Genomic DNA, 21,998 nt, shown 5'->3' on the forward strand with positions numbered 1-21,998 from the left:
GTGCAGTTTGGCTTTTGTTTGCCATTAAGCATCAGACATTAACAGTTGTGGCACTTTAATAAGGAATAATCGACATTGTGGTGCTTAGAACTAAAGGATTTTTTACTAAGAGTAAACTTGGGTAAATGTAGTTCAGGCAATGAATCTGTGCGCCTGGTGTTTTTCACTTGGTACAATGGAGTTTGGTCATTGAGTGAGCAAAAATTGGCATGTAAGACAGTAAACAAACATGTTTAACCTATATAGGCATTGTCTTTTGTACAGCATATACAAGATATCGGGTTATCTGAGTTCTATAACAACACGTCTGTAACTTAATACTTATACTTGTCGACGATCTGTTTCCTGACAATTCTGAGCACATATTCAGCTTAAACAGCTTAGTAGCGAGCAAAACAGTTGAGCTTGTTAACTTTATAGGATTGCAGGGAAACGGAATAACTATGAAAAACACAATATAAACAAGCATTCTCGGCTTCACTGAAATCCGTGTATTTCACCAAGCATACATAAAAACGTGATATAGCAATTACAACGTTAACGTGCAAATACAGAATTTAAAATTTAATTAAGAAAGCAATATTATAATTTCCTATTTACAAACCATTGTTTATGGATTACACACTCATACCCAAACCAATGTAAAGCATCGAGAAAACCGTAAATAGAATTATCAAATGAATCGATCTTAATCTAAAACAGTTGTTAATACGTATCATAAATATGCTAAACTTACAATAGTTCAATACCTTTTTACCGTGATTCGCAAATAAAATGAAAGAATAAAAAAATGTATGGCGATAGCAATTTCTTTCGAATAGTTGTATTTCACTTGTGAAACATTTACTGAATATCACCGATGGCAAATAAGTTGTTTATATGACATGAAATACGTACCGGGGTGGACATGTCAGCATATTTGCCGTTCAAAGGTAGAAAAAAACAGTAATTTTTAAGTTTATATATAGAATTAGATTTTGCTGGCCATTGTTTGTGTACATAATTGCGACAATGAGAAACAAATATCGATTATTATTTTCACTTGGGCATTTATCAACTGAAACACTGGTCAACAATACATTTTCTGTATGATACATAAGGTTTATTGTTGTGTTTCAGTTAATATATTGCAACATTGATTAATTAAAACAATAAAATGATACATTTAACAACGTTTTTGACAGCTTTAAAAACAACAACACATAAATAGGTTTACAATGATGAGGCATAACAACGTATCAATGGGCCACTATAAGAGTAGAATTGTCGACAGGGGCACATTTTCCCCGAAGAGTTAATCTTATCATATTAACACGTGCTTAGACATTAATGTCACAGCACTGAACTATTACATCTGATCACATGCAATAAATTGCTTCCGGTTAACTAACGTCATCACGTATTTTTCTGTACTACACATGTGTCATGTAACATGGCTCTATTTCTAATGTTGAATACTTGTTTTTTTATTAATTCAATGGAAATAGTTTTTTTATTAATTCAACGGAATCAAATCTTACAAAAGATGAAAAAGTAGTCCCGAGTTGCCAGCAGTGAAATGATGAAATGTAATCATTTCACTCGAGCCAGAGTGCAATGATCAAGTTTTCACCAATATTGTTAACTCTGTAAGTGATATGCATCAAATAAAATAATTATTATACTGCTTTATCATTGATATTTATGTCTGGACATAAAAAAACTCACAACTATTTCTGTAGATTAACCAATGATCGTTGGGAAAAGTTCAGAACCCAATTCGATATTCTGTAGATACGAAAGTTATGATTTTGCTACAGCATTGACATGAGGCACACCTATTAATGAGTTTATAGACAATCATGGTTTCCTACCATGCACGCAAATATTGATAATTCAATATCACATGGCCTTTTGAACGTAGAGAATTTATTCTTTATAGTTTTTTTATGAATTTTAAAGACCAATATGAGCACTAGCTTCAGCACAAGCTACTTCCCTGAATATGCTTCTATGGATAAAGCTCTTTAACACAGTTGAATTAAAATAAATCAATATTAGGTTAATGATTTACAGTATTATACAAAGCGCATATTGGAACGTATGTTTCACACATATAACTTAAGTACATAAATTTAAATTATTAATCACGACCAGAAGTGAATTGTATCTATTACACGCATTTATCATTGTGAATTAACTAAACTGGAGCGGTCAAATAGTTCAATTAAACGTTGTATTGTAAGTGTCGACACAGCTGTATTTTCCGCAGATGGCATTTTAATTTAAAAAAATCAAGCTCAATGAAACTGTGTTTTCTTTGTTCTTTTGTTACTAGCAAGGAAAATGTATGTAGTAAAAGCATGTTTCATAACCAGGATAACAACTGTTAAAACACAGTTAGCTAGCCTTTCTTCATCATCGTTAGTATTTTGGGCACAAAAGATAAAGGACGCTTACAAATCAATTATCCATTGTATAATATAGCATTCCATGTGTATTTTCCATCAAGGAATCATACTGATCAACACTTGCGTATGCTGATATTAGAATTTCAAAGTGATCTCGTCCCCCGTTGATTGCGACAAGCACGGCATTTTCGTGCTGTTTTAGCCAGTTCATGAAATTTATGGAGGCTGACATCCATGAGCAAGGATTCTCCGGGATGATGCAGATGAATGTATGCCCGGAAGCCAGTTCACGCGCATCAAGTTGAGTTATTCGGGGCATTTGCTCCCCACCACCTGATAATAGAATAAGAAAAAATACGGAAAAAACGTCGATGCACTATTGCCATCAACACCAACTTATAAAATGTTGATCTTGATAAGGAAGCTTCTCTGAATATAAAATATATTAAACAACTAGCTAAAACTTATAAACTTGAGGCACGTACTTAGATCTGTTTTCTGTATGTCGAAGACTATAACGGAGGAAGTCTCTAGCGGCACCGTCACTGGTTTAAACACTCCAAATATCTCGGTTTCCGCATCTACTTCATGAGCCCTTCTAGAACAAAATGAAAATACTTTAAGACTTTGCACATCAACATTACGCGTACTTCGCATTAACTATTAATAAAACACTAAAACGTAATTCATCATTTGAAAGACTCACAAATGAGCCAAGCTCCACAACCGGATATATTTCACACATGGGCATATTTCATATTAATTTTACAAACGGGCAGATTTTAGATATTTTCATACTCAAACTGTTTGGTATAACTCGCCCAAGGACCACAACCAGAAACAGCATGCTACTAAATTGAAAGCTACAGTATGAAGCTTTTGTGTTTGTATTTTTTACAGTCACTCTTCCATTCTTCCGTAATATTGTTTTAGTCGGTGTTTCAATAATATTTGTCTTGTTACTCAATTAAAAAGTACAGTTTAGCAATAAGTGTTCGTTGTTTTTTTGGTATTCTTTTTAATAAAGTTAATATCATAATGAGTATATTTTGTGGAATTTTTCGTAGCCAGCTTTAACAATAGAAACAAATACAACATGAACCTTTTTCGATTTACATGTATATAAATACCCGATGTTCGCGATCAGAGCATATCCCATTTATCCAATTTGTCGAATCTTGAAGAAAAAGAACTGCCCGTTTGTATTTTTATGAACAATCGAACCACTTTCTTGCTTGTGGAAGCTTGTTTGTTTGTGGGTCCCTACTCTGAATGCTTTAAATATATAATACTTTTTTAAACGGTAGCAAAACATATATATTGAAAGTCCCCGTGCAAAGTAGGCTTACTGTTGACGTAAAGTCTTGTGAAAAAAATACAATGATATGACCCGATAAGATACAACAATTGAAGTACTCGCAGCTATAGGGACCTAGCTCCATATGCATACCATTGTTTCATTAAAATCGATAGTTTGTATCTAGAAAATACTAGTCAGTATGTATCGTAATCGTGTAAGATCACTTTTAGAACTTAAATTAATTAATTTTAGAGACTTTTCGAAAATATATTCTAGAAAGCCTACACTATCTGCTTATTTGGCATAGATGTAAACGAAGACTGCCTTGCCTTGTTTCACGACTGCTTTCTGTTTGCGGAATGTCTGGTATTAGTTTCTCTCCGAGTACCTTGCCAGTGTTTGAACCGACAATTGCTCCTACAACACCACCAATCGCAGCCCCAATGACCGCTCCGCGAGGACCACCAACCCAGCCAATGTTTTCCCCTATTTTGCCACCTATTTTCAATCCGTAAACATCTCCAAGATATGTTGCTGTTCCCCCAACGAGGCTTGCAGTGACACGGCTGTACCACAGGCGGTTATATTCTTCCTCTGAATTTTCTTTGTCTTTCAATAATTCCTTGTACTTTTCAAAATCTTTTCTCGCTGCTTGAACTTCACGAATAGCAGTCATACCCACAGCAATTCCGGCAGTAAGGCGATTCATACATTTAGCAAACCTATTACTTCCGCCTAAATTTTTTGTAGAATCGCATTTTGAAGCAGACACCCTTATTGCTTTACTCCCATCTTCGGTCGATCTGCATACAGATTTTAATCCGTTAAACCCCTCTAACCCTTGGTCTCCAGATATTCCATTTCTGGAAGCAGAGTTAAACCCGTCCATCGCTTTGCTCCCAACTTCGGTCGATCTGCATACAGACGTTAACCCCTTAAACCCCTCTAACCCTTGGTCTCCAAATATTCCATTTCTGGAAGCAGAGTTAAACTCGTCCATCGCTTTGCTCCCAACTTCGGTCGATCTGCATACAGATGTAAACCCCTGAAACCCCTCTAACCCTTGGTCTCCAAATATTCCATTTCTGGAAGCAGAGTTAAACCCGTCCATCGCTTTACTCCCAACTTCGGTCGATCTGCATACAGATGGAAACCCCTTAGACCCCTCTAATCCTTGGTCTCCGAATATTCCATTTCTGGAAGCAGAGTTAAACCCGTCCATCGCTTTGCTCCCAACTTCGGTCGATCTGCATACAGATGTTAACCCCTTAAACCCCTCTAACCCTTGGTCTCCAAATATTCCATTTCTGGAAGCAGAGTTAAACCCGTCCATCGCTTTGCTCCCAACTTCGGTCGATCTGCATACAGACGTTAACCCGTCCAACCTTTCAAACCCTTGGTCTCCAAATATTCCATTTCTGGAAGCAGAGTTAAACCCGTCCATCGCTTTGCTCCCAACTTCGGTCGATCTGCATACAGACGTTAACCCCTTAAACCCCTCTAACCCTTGGTCTCCAAATATTCCATTTCTTGAAGCAGAGTTAAATCCGCCCATCGCTTTGCTCCCAACTTCGGTCGATCTGCATACAGACGTTAACCCGTCCAACCTTTCTAACCCTTGGTCTCCAAATATTCCATTTCTGGAAGCAGAGTTAAACCCGTCCATCGCTTTGCTCCCAACTTCGGTCGATCTGCATACAGACGTTAACCCGTCCAACCTTTCTAACCCTTGGTCTCCAAATATTCCATTTCTGGAAGCAGAGTTAAACCCGTCCATCGCTTTGCTCCCAACTTCGGTCGATCTGCATACAGATGTTAACCCCTTAAACCCCTCTAACCCTTGGTCTCCAAATATTCCATTTCTTGAAGCAGAGTTAAATCCGTCCATCGCTTTGCTCCCAACTTCGGTCGATCCGCATACAGACGTTAACCCGTCCAACCTTTCTAACCCTTGGTCTCCAAATATTCCATTTCTGGAAGCAGAGTTAAACCCGTCCATCGCTTTGCTCCCAACTTCGGTCGATCTGGATACAGACGTTAACCCGTCCAACCTTTCTAACCCTTGGTCTCCAAATATTCCATTTCTGGAAGCAGAGTTAAACCCGTCCATCGCTTTGCTCCCAACTTCGGTCGATCTGCATACAGACGTTAACCCGTCCAACCTTTCTAACCCTTGGTCTCCAAATATTCCATTTCTGGAAGCAGAATTAAACCCGTCCATCGCTTTGCTCCCAACTTCGGTCGATCTGCATACAGACGTTAACCCGTCCAACCTTTCTAACCCTTGGTCTCCAAATGTTGCAATTCCAGAAGCAGAGTTAAACCCGTCCATCGCTTTGCTCCCATTTTCGGTCGATCTGCTTAGAGGAGTTGATCCCTTTAACCCCTCTAACCCTTGTTCTCCGAATATTCCATTTCTGGAAGCAGAGTTAAACCCGTCCATCGCTTTGCTCCCAACTCCGGTCGATCTGCTTAGAGGAGTTGATCCCTTTAACCCCTCTAACCCTTGGTCTCCAAATATTCCATTTCTGGAAGCAGAGTTAAACCCGTCCATCGCTTTGCTCCCAACTTCGGTCGATCTGCATACAGACGTTAACCCGTCCAACCTTTCTAACCCTTGGTCTCCAAATGTTACAATTCCAGAAGCAGAGTTAAACCCGTCCATCGCTTTGCTCCCATTTTCGGTCGATCTGCGTAGAGAAGTTAACCCCTCCAACCCATCTAACCCTTGGTCTCCAAATATTCCATTTCTGGAAGCAGAGTTAAAACCGTCCATCGCTTTGCCCCCAACTTCGGTCGGTCTGCATACAGAAGTTAACCCCTCCAACCTTTCTAACCCTTGGTTTTCAAATATAACATTTCTGGAAGCAGAGTTAAACCCGTTTAACGCTTTACTTCCATTTTCGGTCGATCTGCATACAGATGTTGACCCATCCAACCTTTCTAACCCTTGGTCTCCAAATATTCCATTTCTGGAAGCTGAGTTTAACCCGTCAATCGCTTTACTCCCGTCTTCTGTCGATCTGCATACAGATGTTAACCCCTTTAATTCCTCTTCTCCTTGATCCGTAGATATTACATTACGTAAGAATTCATTCTTTGCACCGGTTTGGATTGAAACGGTGACAGCATGTTCAACTCGTTTAACTCGTTTATGAAACAATTGCGTTTGGCAACAAAACTTCTTCCCTGTCTTACAGTACGTTGCAAAATGCTCGCAGTTATTTGTTATGAGACAATAACTCTGAGGTTCTTTCAGTGCAGCGTCTGCTCTTTTCATAACGACTTCTGCTGGGTTTTGGTTCCGTATGGTTTCTGGATAATTAAAACGAAATAGATTTGTGTTCGTTTCTTTCGTGTTCGCGATCGTTTCTTTGACAATATTCATGCATTGATATTTTTTCGCCTTTTCTGTATCGCTTTCGTCATCGACTTGATGTTTTTTTAAATATTTGTTGCAAATGCCGTTGTATATGTTTTGAGTTTTGGAAAAATGAATAACTTGAAATCCTCTTTGATATACGGATCTGACAATTGCATGATGCCAATAAGTCGAACGCTCCCAACCAATGTGATCGCCCTCGATCAACAGATAAATGTTTTGCCCAATATGTGTATGTGGTAATATGGTCTGATCAGAAGGAATTGTTTTTAACTCCTCCCAATCAGTCATCTCATTTTCCTCCTCACTTTGTCTCCGAAATCATTATTGGGCATGGTTCAACTGAAATGGAATATGGAATCATATGTGTCTGATTTGTTATATTCAGAAATCAGGTGTGGTAATTCATTTCGTTAATTGTTAATTAATAATATTAAGCAATACACCAATTTCATTCTGTTCCTTTGTAACTAGCATATACAAAGATTTTTTACTTTTTTGAAGCTAGTACGGAAATGTTAAAAAGCATTGGAATTGTTTAAAATCAAACCCTTAATAAGACTTGCTTTCGATGACTCTTTTGATTTAATTGTAAACCAATCGTTTATGGAGTAATATATATTATTTAACAACGTTTATTATTTATTTAAAATCAAGCACAAACACCCAAATAACTGATTTTTACCAAATTATAAACCAACCTTTTCCGTTTAAGTCGAAATTAGAAAATGTAGTTTTAATATTATTTACATATCAAATATCGGTCTTAATTGTTCAGAATGTTAACCGGGCTAAACGTAGGATATTTTCTGTTTCATCTCCAAAGAACCATGTACATTTACGAGAGTGAAGATAAAAAATAACGTAAATATTTCTAACCGTACACACATACCTTTAAAAATCTGTTAAATGTTAAAGCAAACTACGAAGGAGTTTAAACAAAAAACGAATGGCTGTTGTATGCAAGTTCCATTCAAACACGTTCGGATATAGCGCTCAGCGCTCTTGGTATTTATTCAATTGAAAACGACATCGATTTAGAAGACAATAAGTATTCTGTCTTATGTCACGCGAATCCTCAGATGAAATTCAAACAAGTTATGTAAATCATAATTTATGTGTATGGTCAATGCAATTCTGAAAGGTTCAGTCCTGATATCTTAATCTGATTGACATTATTGGTACATATTACGAAATATAGTAGGTACGGTGTATTTCCATCGTACGGCTGGAATATGATTATCAATATGTGCTGTTAACAAGCAAGTTAATATGAATGGCCGACCAATGTCTTAAAACATTTTAAATGTTTACACAAAAGACACGAAAATTCAAAAGTTCAAATTCAAAACTAGTTATGGTTTTCAAATTCCACTAAGAAAATAACTTACTTACTGGTTACAAAGATAAGATTCGTGTTACCATTTACTAAGTGAAATTCGCAAATCTTAAGTAGATATCCAGGGGTGGTATTCAATATTGGTCTTAATTGGATCTAAGAGCGATGTAACTAATCAGATTACTGGTTATAAATAACTGACCAATAGAGTGAATGAAGTCAATGATGTATGACAATAAGATTAACTTAAGTAGCATATTGAATACCACCCTAGTTGTATGAATATATTTATAGATCTATAGCTGGTAACACGAATCGATGTTCTATTCTGTTCGTAACAAGCGAAACCGACAGGCTGGTTATACTAACAAAATATGGGGATGCTCAGATCGCGTGATTTCGTGTCCAAACGGTCTAGTAACCAGACATATTGAACCTGTCTCATTTGTAGTTGAAGTTGATAGGAAATGAAACCAAGGTCAACCTTCACGCTTATATCGTACACATTCATAAAAAGAGCTCGCTCGACCAATTGTACATATAAAAGGGAACAGCGTAAAGAGTGTTATTTAAAGAAATACACATAATTGAATAATTAAAAAGGTTTAACCCAAATAGTCACGTATTTATCATAATAGTATTGATCACTTTTTTAACATGGAAAACTCGACAATATTTACAGATCAAAATAATATTCTTTATCAGCAATTTGCTAAGCGATAAATGTAGAACCAGACTTTGAAGTAAGAGTATTTATTGTTTGTATCGGTTTAATCATCCTTATACTTATACTGATCATCATCACCACAACCACCACCACAACCACCACCATCACCATTTTCATCATTATAATCGTCGTTAAACAACATCATTATTATAAATATAAATCCTTGCTTCTTACATATCTGACTCGTAAAAATAGGTTTGTAATATGGAGGTTACAAATTCAAAACCCGCTTTAAACGTTTAACGTTTCAAGTGATCAAATGATTTTCAGCAGAAATACTTTTACTATGCAATAATGTGATTCAGTTACCTATTTTTTTCTGCTTTTAAAAGCTAACATGGCAACGCAGTTATAAACTGTCAATATATATATATATATATATATATGTATATATATTGACAGTTTATAACTGCGTTGTATATATATATATATATATGCTTTTCAGAGATTCATAGAAAAATAAGTAAAACTATAACCGTTTCCAACAATTAAATTCAGACGAACAGGAAGAAATTAAAAGTAATACATGTTTTCACGCCCAATGGGCTCAATTTCAAAATCGTTTCTTCGGAGATAGTATTGAGTTTCAAATGGATTGTCAACATATTAATCAGCCTATATGAGACGTAAATGGTTCTTAGATGTATTGCATTCTATATATTCTAATTTGTATATAATGTTTAATAATATGTTTTATAATGTTCTTGTGTTCTACATATGAGGTAAAATAAATAGATTGTAGGTCAACCGATGAAAATTCTAGGTAGAACGGTGTTCATATTTGAAAAGAAACATGCACTAGTGTTGATTTAAATGTGTATGAATATATTGTTTACATTCGACGTTTGGAGTTCTGGTTATCTACCTTTCACTATTTTGCTTAACCTGAAAATTCGTCTTTCCAGTGAATGCTTAATGTCAGAAGTAATATATTAAGTATATGTTACTTATAAATTTGTACCAATAACTGAATAGTTATTTATTCAATTAAAGGTTTTAGTTATAAATATTCCAAAATTTACTTCCGATCGCACTTGGAAAGAAACAGAAAAGGGGCGAATCAGATAGCTGTCTACCTTAACTTGCCGAGTAGTGTTTTTTGTTTGACACACAATTTATCAATTATTGTGCTATGTTACTGTCTATTTAGTAGCAAATTTCACGTCTTCTAAATAATTCGTAAGTATTTTGAAATTCGGTACAGTTATATAATCATAAACACTAGAACATGCAAGTGTACAAAACTGTATTGCAACATTATTTTATATGAAACATGTTTATACTGCACATCGCAAACTTGTAATTCAACAAATATGTAAAACGACATGGTATCTTACCCTGCAAAAAATCCATGCAAGAAAATCCTTATATGATATATTAAATGTCTTATCCACTCATGTTGAAACGAGAGTTGTTTACCTCTTCGTCACTACCTGGTTGATATTGATCAAACCAATCATACGCTTTTGTCATCTAGTATTTAAATAAATACAAGTAACATTAAACAGAAATGCACTTCAATGTGGTATCGATTACCTGATTGGCAAACAGAGATCTGAATACTTCCTTGTTAGTTAGCTGTCTATTTATTGGTTGTACCTTACAATACGAACTTTGTACAATCAATTGCCATAATTTTCTTTACGTCTAATTTAAATAGACTTCACTTTTTTACCTTTATTGTCGATGAAAAATCCACAGTTAAAACATTGGTCGAATTGACAAAAAGAATGTCGACATAACATGATAAAATTTATTTTTCAACATATACAATCAAGTTATGAACACGTCAACATAATGTTGGCATAGTGTTCGATTATTCGATGTTCAAGGTGGCCGGTGTCAAGAAAGCAGGTCACAGCCTGCAGAAGGTTACATGACTGAGGAAGACAGCGATGAGGAACCGGGAGATTATTAAGACGAAACAATGGTTTTATACAACCATGAGAAAGTACTAAAAAATAAAGATAAATTAAAAAATTAAACGATCATTACATTGTTGACGGACATTAATGAAGACGCATCGTTTGAAATGAGTATCGGGCCTACACAGTCGCGAGAACGCTTGTTTTGAAAAATATCAGTGTATTTTGGCAATGTACTGGCTGCGTTGCTGACAAGATCCTCAAATCAGATATAAGTTGTCCAAATTGATAAACTACGAAACAAGATCGTTTGTTTGACTTCTGCAGTATAAAGGGTCCTTTGGAATTATAAGCTTATTTAAGCTATCAGATAGTCTGCGTATATAAAAGTGATGCTGAAACTTGGGATAGCAAGAAACAATAAATTTTGTACTAGAAACATAATATATTATATAACTTCATTTGAACATATGCTATAGATTGGTGCAGACATGGCTTCTTTGGGGAATATCTAAAGACTATAAAAAATATACTACGATCCGACACACGCTACCAGTTTTACAGGACTACAAAACTGTACTTAGTGGTACATAGCGAGGGAATATACAGACTTTGAAGGCACAGAATTGTTTTGCATGACGAAGAACCGAACAATCTTTAGAGTCATGTTTTAATCAAATGTCTATGCATATTTAAAACTGCATATTCTTAGTTTTTATAGGTTTTGGTTAAGATAAACTGTATATACTGTATTCATACGTTAAGTTATATTCATGTTCAGAAGCTCGTGCGAAAAGCAAAAGTGCATTACTTTCCAGCACAGAATGCGACAAAAGCTGCCACGTCAGATCGTGCTATTTTGTCAATCAAAACGAAACTTGATCGTCACTTTTCAGACGAGGACAATTACAATTATCTCTCCGTGTTACATTACATTACCGATAGTAACAATAAAGCCTATCATATAACAGTTGTTATATCCCCTACAATGACTAAGAGCAATTATGCAGAAGTTGAATCGTCTATCAACTATTCTCGAGCAGAAATATATAGGGAGACAAGAACAGTTTTATTACAAACCAGATGATACTTACTGTTCGGATATCACATTTAAAGTAAATTAATAACATAATATAGTGAATCATGTACCGTCGAACTAGTCAGAACAGCTTTCTTGTATATCTATAAATCAGAGATTTTACTTTAAAGTAAAATTCAAGAAACCTTCTGTCATAGCGAGCATCAGAAGACAGATATGAAAGGCGATGAAGCATACGAATTAGAATTAATTATGGAGACTTAACGAACAGGACTGAATAAGCGATTCCTTGTAAATAGGAGATGTTATGCTAATCAATTTAATAGCAGGGTCGAATGACATGCAGACCAACAAATAAAGTGCACCATATGTCACTGTATTTGTGACAAGCTTGTTAGCTGCTTCACAAATTGTTGTGTATATCTTAGCATATTGTGTTTGTTATTTAATTGAGTTATGTGCCGTATTAATTGTTGCTCCAATATTTAATAAAATCTAAACAAACATAATGTTTATTTAAGGTACAGTTAACCCTCTTAAATGAGCCCTACGGAAACAGAAGTAGTATACTATATAACACCGAATACATTTTAACTATATCCTATAAATAGAATTTAATTTGATATCCCAGTAGTTGTTAAAATATTTTGGTGTAGAGAATATAGGATGTTTATCTGGAAATTTGGTAAAATTTAAATTCCGCCGCAGAGCCAGGCACTAACCTAGTATTCCATTTATCCTGTAACCTTGTTAATTAAACACGAACAATTACTTTACAATTATCAAGCATCTTTTAAAAAAAGGAGGACAAGTGTTGCGTTCCCTTGTTGTCATCGGCACGCAAGGTACCTGTATTTAAATGTGCCCAAGAAATAGTTCTCAAAACTGTTTAATTTTATTCAATACGTGTTTAGTCAAAGTAATTCCATTTGAATACGTCAATTCAAATTCAAAACATAAACGTTTTTGAAAAGGAATAAACGTGGATCAGTTACCAAACATTATCGTATCATGTTACAATTATTCCGCAAGTCACAGACTACAAAGAACAACGGTTCACGATCACGAGTGTTTAAAAACATGTTAAAAGGATTTAATGGATGTTGGTATAAAAGGATAAAGTGTTGGATGTTCAGACCTGCACCGGCAAAGAGATAATTCATTTCTGTTGTAAGTGAGATTTTGTCATTCACCACAGAAATGGAATTAAAATCGTTGAATGCTGCACTGCAAGCATTATTGGCGGGTAGGTCAAGTGAACATGTAGATTTGCTGACCACCTTTCGTTGTCAATGTCATAATCATGCATACCGATGGAATTTTCAGGGTTAGTAAATGCTCGGGTTGTTGTTAATCGACTATTAATCAGATTCTGAAGCATTATTTGCGATTTTCCTCTGACATTTCAGAATAGGAGAAAATTCCGATTTGCGGATAAAAATCACGTGGTATACTGCCCTTATATAATAAAAATTTACACGGCATCTTTTTATTGGACCGATGTGTATGCAAGTGCCAGAATAATTGTATATATATTAACAAATTACAGTATCTAAAATACATTCAAAATTAGCGCCGTTTCCAAAAGCCAAGGCGAATGCACAACGTACATTAATCGATCAATTCAGTTTGGCCTCACAGTGATATCAAACTTGAAAAACCTCAACCGTACAAATACGCGAGTTTATCAAATCTGCTTTGTAATAATATTTTATCCTGTCATTTGTTAACCGTCAGACGCTTGACTGCAGTGCAACAAAAATACACAGTGCAAAAGCTTACATTACCCGAATAGGAAGTATTCTGGTTGGTTATCAAATTATGTAACTTCATTTATTCAGCTGCAGACCAGTGGCGCGTCCAGTATTTTCTAAATGGGGGGCACAACTAATTATAAACATATCAAACTTTTTAATGCATTATTTTAATCATATAAAGTCATGGAATTAACATTTGTCTTCACTGTCAATTATATTTGGCAGATCAATTGAATAAAAAGGCTAGCATATACTGATCTACAAAAAACCTTAAAAAACAACAAAGATATCTAGCCGGGTTGAGGAATCGAACCAGGTTCGACTGATTAACAGGCTAAGTCGTTAACCACTCGTACACCTGAGACACACATGTATACCGTAGACTAATGCTATATTAACCTACAGTATATTGATTGCACTCAACGATACTGTAGATACTTCGGATGTCAACGTTATTTAAGTTAACTGAAGTAAAACTTCCAAAAAGGGTTTCAAATAAATTATGTTTATATTATTTCGAGAACTAGACGATAATAAAGGCCGGAATGGAAAGTTTCAACGCGGCAACGTGTTAAATTTAAACTTTTGTTAAATGCACGTAATGCACACACATATCAACACATGTTGATACACAATGACATTATTAAAAGCAATGACGAACATATACGTTAACTGTTTAAAAAAACTTATATTTCTGGTATATGATATATTCTGAAAACAGTAAACTTACGTGAAATTGATTTTTTTAGAACTAGGCAATGATAATTTTTATAGCGGTTTGAATATTGAAAATATTGAAGAACTGTATAACAAATAACATTATTATTATTATTATTATTATTATTATTATTATTATTATTATTATTATTATTATTATTATATCTACCTGGCGGATTAAAGTGAGTTTTCATCTTACAAGGATTTGCATGCAGGACTGTCAACATGTAAGACCAGTTATTAATGTGTGTTTTCGTTTTATAAATTGCTGATATATATTTAGCATGTTTAAATTTATTCAATTTCTAAATGTAAGAAATAAACACCAATTGCATAAATTAGCATTGTATATTATTAAAACCTCTAAACAAAGAGACACTATTATCAATATTGTACAGTAGTAACTATTTTGTAATACATTTCCTTCTCTGTTGTAGTTTGTGACATGTTACGCATAAGGAAAATAATTAGTGCTATAACATGTGATTGGGTTATTTTTCATTATTTGAGTATTCATGAATAACTGATATGTGTATATGATGATAAGCTGTATATGCTTAAATCAAAATAAATTTATCTTAACCTATCTTATATTTTGTAACCATTTACTGGTGTGGTATGTTTTAGTTTGATTATCGATCTGTTCCGTATATATATATATATATATATATAAAGTTGGGAATCCAATCATTTATGTATAGAAACAGCTAATGCTAGTTTACGTAAAGTCTAAATATGCGCTCTACAATCAACAAAGTATATATTGGTGTAAAACAATGTTCAAGTAGACAGATTTGTTATCACCGAATCGTCAGCCCTATTTACAACTTATGTGTACTCTTCAAAGTGTTTTTACCTTATATTGAATAGTCAATACCAAGTCTCTTAACTAATAGCGCTTTTTTGAGTATATACATATGTAAGAATGCTCTAATCTCTTATATAATAATCAACACGAGATAATGATGTAAATACTGTCATTATAAAGCACAAAGTGTTAATCTTACCCAGCAAGCACGTACTACTGCCAAATACATTTTAACCATGTCCGTAAGGCGAAGACCGCGACAGTAAACAGATATTTTGTAAAGACAGGTATTTCTATATAGTTGTGGTTTCTGACTGGCATCCTTCCAAATGTAGCTGTATCTATTAATACATTCTACGTTTTGAGTCATGATTGATTATAAAATGATATATATTTAAACAGTTCATGTTTGAAGTTTTAAGGCTATGTTTCGCACACTCAATGCAATGGCATTGCCATATTCATTTTAAAGAGATTAATTTGAAGAGAAGCCAAAAAACTTACGAAAGCTTTTAAATAAGTTCATTTCAATAACATTTGTCTACAAAATAAATATACCATTGAAAGACGAATGTCAGTTATGCAGGTGCAATAGCGTTAGATGTTGGTTTTTAAATCTGTATATAATATGCAATCAACAAATAAAACACGTAATGATAACACTATGCTCAAGGATATTGCGCGATGGTTTTATACGACATAATGCATGAGATTGTGGTTTTAAAAATGTAGAACATATATAATTTTGAATGTTGCAAAGCTGTTACATGGGAATTAGGAGTTGATCGAGACCTCTGAATTCAAGATATTCCTCATAGATTCCGTGATGCCATGAATACTTTTGACTCTTATACTCTTTTTTTTCAAATTGAATCAATATTTTATAATTAAAACGGCAACTGATATGTACTTATTTAGGTATATTCAGACTTTAATTCATATAATTTAAACTAAGTTATACGCCGTTTCGCACAAAAGAATAACCTTTCCTTGGAGCAAGACTTCACCACCAGACACTAAATACACATAATTGCTCAAACCAATTGTTCACATGAAATACAAAATTTGATTATTGGTAGTCTTAAACTGTTCGAAAGAACTTGAAATGTATAGACATTATTATTTTGCAATATTTTTAAAGTACATTTCACCCGCTTACAATCTTACATTACATATGTCAGGGTACATTAAAGGATCAAATCTATTACATCATGACAACCAAACATCAATAAATTCTGACAATACATGTGTGCTTGATCTGTCAATGTTGGTATATATTATCCTAATAATATAATATGGTTGTAGTCGGCATCATATCGAATAAATAAAGAATGAACATGTGCACTAAAAGTCATTTGGTATCGCATTTTAACTGATTGTTATTTCCGAACAACTGTGCAGAACATTCCAATCAGTACCTATAACTTCAACGTATTTTGAATGCTCACCGTAAACGATTAAATTCATTAAAGTCTGACCTGTTCAAAAAGATCAAAGGTTATTACAGAGCATTGTCTATAGAACAAGAATTATACAAGAAAATCGCTTTGTTTAAACCACGTGATGTCATATAAAACAGATTTGCGTGTGCCTTTCGGACAAGACGATTTGTAATTGCCAAAAAAGCTGACAATTTCTAGCCTGGATTATATTTCTACAATTAGAAATAGAGATCACTTCGACTGAAACAAGGCCCGAATGTCATAAATGTATATGGGTTTTTTTTAATGCTCTTCTTCATTGTATTATAGATTCCATTGTAAAGCGAATAAGTCTTTAATTTCCCCCAATGATTAAAGAATGAAAGACAGGATAAGTTTAGAATGTTCTAGAAATTTCTTTTAATTCCATGTGTAGGATCTTAAAAATGCACACGATTCTTATATTATTTCAGAGAGAAGTACTTTGTTGATGTCCTGTAACACATACTCTCATTTGAAATATAAGGGCACACTTCACTGATCTTGGGTATTTTGGTTAAAAGTTTCTATACAGTTTCACCAGTTCTAGAACATTTCTTTAATCTTGATCTTTATCAACCTAATTATCTATAATCTGTGTTTTCATATTTTAACATGTGAATATGGTTTTTAAAACTGTTAGTAAATAAATTATGTTGTTGTTTGATTTTGGTCCCTTTAAATTTGCTGCGTTTGGTGGTTCTAACAACATTATGTTAAAATTTTATGTTTAATCATTTAGTGTAAACACTGTGCAATTTTATAGGTAAACATATTAAGAGTTCTCAACAAAGCAAAATAGCGTTGAATAAATATAAATCGTAATTACGAATACGAGTGTCACTTAAAAATGATTATCTGTCGCAACCGGCATTATAATAGAAGTAGATAGTATCGGAAAGTATATCATTAAACTTGCCAAATAGCATGGACAACGCGTAGTGATTTACAAATCAATATCACCGACAATAGGAATATAAATCTTTAAAAAGGTTTTAAACAAAAGGATAGACAAATACTGTTTTGGAATTTGATATTGTATTGATAAGTTTAAACAAATTTCTGTCGTATCGGTCGTCAAACTTAGTTATTTTTGTTGCTTTTTTTAGAAAAGATTTAAGGAATGAATTGCGGGGTTGATGTCATTATCGGGGTATGAACGCAATTGGGTTGGTCAATGTGTGTGGAGTCCAAAGGACTCCACGCGTATATTTGGGAGTAAGTGTGTATCTTTAAATCTCTAAACACAATTGATAGATCATCAGGCAATGTTTAGTTTACAACAGTGCAATGATATAACTCTTGGATTATTCATTAAGACATTACCTCCCATTGTTTATTTATAACGTTTATTTTAAGAGCAAATTTGTGCGGATCATTTCTCAAACAAAATATTGAAAGCATTAAGTCACTCTTTTGGAAGTATGTAGCTTCAAATCTGTGCGCTATCCAAAATTGATCAGTATGGATCTGTACTTGTAAAGTTATATCGCATTGTACATACAGTGTGTACATACCACGTGACAAAATGCGTCATAAAGGCTTCGTCGAAAGGCAATTATTTGCTTCATATGATAACTTTAAACTAACTTGACTTTTTTTTCACCAGTTTTAAAGAAACATAGCGCAGTCTACGCCGCTTACAAATCCCCGCCTTCGATCTTTTACCCGAGTTTGATTTAGAGTGAAGTTTTTTTAAATACTTCGACAAACCTTTTCACGAACGGCCGACTGAAGGATCACTGTCTAAACATTATTTTGGAAACAGGTTTGTCTAAATATTTCATAAAAATAATTATTATAGCAAACTCCGGTAATAAAACGAAGGCGGGGCTCTATAAGCGGCATAGACTGTCCTTTGTTTCATTAAAAAATGTATTGTACAAGAATGTTATCTTTGTTTTAAGTCTTTACTTAAAGCAAAACGTTGCCTTCAGATGTAGCATTTATGAGGTAATTTATCACGTGGTATTCACACTGACATAAATCGGTAAATTTTCATTCTAGACCCAGGGGAGATAATTATTGGAGACATTTTGTCCAAATTATATTTGTTTAGATTTATTTCATTACAATAGATATTTGTATTTTATTTTATAAACAAAAACGTGTTCATACTGTATTTTTTCCTTGGCAGGTCTATTTATTCCGATGGCAAAGTCAGTCGACATCGATCTTTCATTTGACGCACTTGCAAATATGTCGGTGGAAAGCATTAGTGCCGACAATGCATGGATTATCGATCAAATGGGCGTGGGTTATGTAGCAAAACATGTCCTAAAAACAGTACATGAAATTTATGAACACAAGAAAGACAAAGATGAAGGGAAAATGACGGAAAAAGAATTTAGGAAAAACGTAACAAATTGTGCAAAAGAAGGTATAAGCCGTGCTGGTGGTGGCGTCATCGGAGAAAGTGTTGGTGCTTTTGTTGGAACAACAATGGGATCGCTTGCTGGTCCAGGAGGGGCGGCTGTTGGGCACCAAGTTGGAGGAGTGTGTGGAGCGTATATCGGCAGCAAAGTACCGGAACATGGAGAGAAAGCCTTTAATGCGGTTCGGGGTAGATTTTCAACAAATGAGTTTACCGGTGCCCTGTATATTGCAACGATTCTTTATGACTAGAATATCTACGCATTTATGTATGTCAACAAAATATATCTGTAATACTGAAAATAGCAATGTGACAATTGTGACTCAGTTGTCAAATTTACTTTTTTTGTTAAAAAAAGATGCAATTTTTTACCTGTGAGGAATGTGATTTCATGGTACAAAACGGCTTCGATCACAAATTTCTCAGGAGCTGTGATATTATATGTTTGAAATGTGTGACAAATGAGATCTTATTCTTCACAGCTGGGAAGAATAAGATCCTATTTTTCCCAGGTAGGAAGAATATGATCTTGGAAAAATAAGGTCTTACATATGTGAAACGCTAGAAATGGCATTTTTCTAATTTAAAGTGTTGTTTGTTTGCATTGAATGTAAACCGATAACCTGTAGGGCAATGCAACATTCAATATCATTCTGTGCAAACAACTCTGAAAACAACAGTGCAAATAAAACTCGCGAATTATTTTGGCCTTGGCGAATGTAATAAGCTTTGAAAACTACGTATACTTTAATGATATTGAGCGTTGAAACTAAATAAAAATGACCTTTTGAAGGGTTTGTGTTAGCTTATCACTAAAAGCACGTAACACGCCGAATCAGTGTTGCTTAATATAAACAGTAGTTACCTCCCCTAGCATTAAAAGTCGTTGTGAGCATTTGTAGTTGTTTCTTTCTAATTTGCTACGTACACATTTATGATATTGAACCTAAGAAATATATAAAATTTGACTTTAAATGGTTTGGTTTTACTTTTTACTTAAAACAGGGTACGTAACACGCAGATTCGAGTTGTTTAATATGAACAGTAATTACCTTCCTTAAGCTCAAAGTCGTTATGAAAAAAAAACAATAATATTTGCTCAGCTTGGAAAACTAAGGACACATATATGATATAGAATTTTAAAAGAATATAGAATTTTGTCTTTTCGAAGAGTTTGGGTTTTGTTTTTCACTTAATACAGGGGACGTAACTCATGGAATAAAGTTGTTTACTATTTTTAGTGATTACTTCCCCTAGTCTTTAAAAGACATCTAGAGTCGTGAACATATCATGGATGTTTGGATCTGTTAGTTGTATAATAATTTTAATTAACTCAGTACTGTCTTAATAGTATTATTTCTCGAAATCGCGTTATATATCAGCGATATGTAAATAATACAGCTTTAATGCAACCCTATAATTTGTTACTTATTAAACGAGCAGGGTTTGATTTGACAAAGCAGATAATGCTACAAAATTATTACCGTTACAAACGTCTTAAGATATAAACCTATATTTAATATAAACATCTTTGTTAATCTGGACAAACAGCCAGTGTTGGGTTTGTTATAAATGTCGATGGACAAAATTTAGCGCGTCGATAATTCCGAAGAAAACTATTCGATGTATTGTGATATCGTTCGCGTCGTTGTCAGCGTTGAGAAAACCTTGGTCACAAATCACAAACGTACAAGATACTCAGACCAAATATAAGTGTTGCTAGAAATATACGCACATGTAAAGCAATTAAGTATCACACCTCTGGGTTGAATTATTACAGTTGCGAAAATAAGACTGTTGTTGACAGTCCCTTCGCGGCGCTTTTGTTATGCAATATATTATGACAAAGTAAACCGTAGATTTACCGTAGGAACCTAACAAAGAGAGTATATTTTAGATAAGCTAGGAACAAGGATGTAAGATAGTATGACAAAGATTTTAAAGCATTCAAATGTGACATAGCATTCCGTATCATTATTCATTGGTTCAAATAAGACGTCATTGAATATGATATGCAATTGTATTCAGTCACGGAAGATGGGTACAATGGACTTGTAGGTATCCGTATAAGTGTATTGTCATTCTCATTGCTGCAGAAAAATAAATCTCTAGTTGTTTTTTATGTCCTCATAGCATTTAAAAGCCTGCTGACGATAATGATGATGATGATGATGATGATGAGATGATGATGATGATTATGATGATGATGATGAGGAGGAGGAGGGGGATGATGATGATGAATGATGATGATGATGTAAAGATGATGATGATGATGATAATAGGGGTGGTGGTGGTGGTGGTGGTGGTGGTGGTGGTAACGAGGACGACGACGAGGACGGCGATGACTCTGATCATGATCTTTATCCAATAATGGAAAGAATGCATTCCTATCATAACTTCCGTATATTTTTTTTCTTTTGTTTTGTTTGCCAACCATCTAATAGTCATTTTAGAATGTGTGCCCTTTCACGGATGCAGTTAATCAGCTATAGACCACATGGGTGTGCGGAATTTGTTCACTTCAAGTGCGTCAAAATGTAGGAGTTTTCTGTTTATTTGCACTTCTATTACCTACATTTCAGATTTTGTATGCATGTTTTATTACCCAAATGTGTACAAAGTTCTAAATAGAAAGAAAAAAAGCTGAATCTAGTATATGTTCTAGACCTTGTTCTATAAAATGTCTTGTTTTCATGGTTTTATCCAAAAAAACATACACCTTTTAAATTTTCGTTATATAATAGCTTAGCTTATTATGAAATTATGTTGTTTAACTTGTTCTGGGTATTTTTGCTTTAAAATAAATCATTTTTCACTGACAGAGTACTTAATAAAATGGG

The 21,998-nt window shown here is 34.3% G+C and overlaps 1 protein-coding gene across 2 annotated transcripts; it reads right to left on the reverse strand.

Moving 5' to 3' along the window:
- Positions 1–476: 476 nt before the first annotated feature.
- LOC128239901 (collagen alpha-6(IV) chain-like) lies at positions 477–6,456 on the reverse strand. 2 transcript variants are annotated; one of them, XM_052956346.1, is made up of 3 exons: positions 4,020–6,456; positions 2,876–2,985; positions 477–2,723 (listed from the first exon to the last, which is right to left on the reverse strand). In XM_052956346.1, the coding sequence occupies exons 1-3, from the start codon at positions 6,353–6,355 to the stop codon at positions 2,443–2,445; spliced, it is 2,727 nt and encodes a 908-aa protein (XP_052812306.1). In that variant the 5' UTR covers positions 6,356–6,456; the 3' UTR covers positions 477–2,442. The 2 variants fall into 2 exon arrangements, with proteins under 2 accessions (XP_052812306.1, XP_052812305.1); XM_052956345.1 differs by having other exon boundaries at positions 2,876–2,988.
- Between the last annotated feature and the right edge of the window lie 15,542 nt (positions 6,457–21,998).

This window comes from Mya arenaria, chromosome 7 (genome assembly GCF_026914265.1).
Source record: "Mya arenaria isolate MELC-2E11 chromosome 7, ASM2691426v1".
Taxonomy (NCBI): Eukaryota; Metazoa; Mollusca; class Bivalvia; order Myida; family Myidae; genus Mya; species Mya arenaria.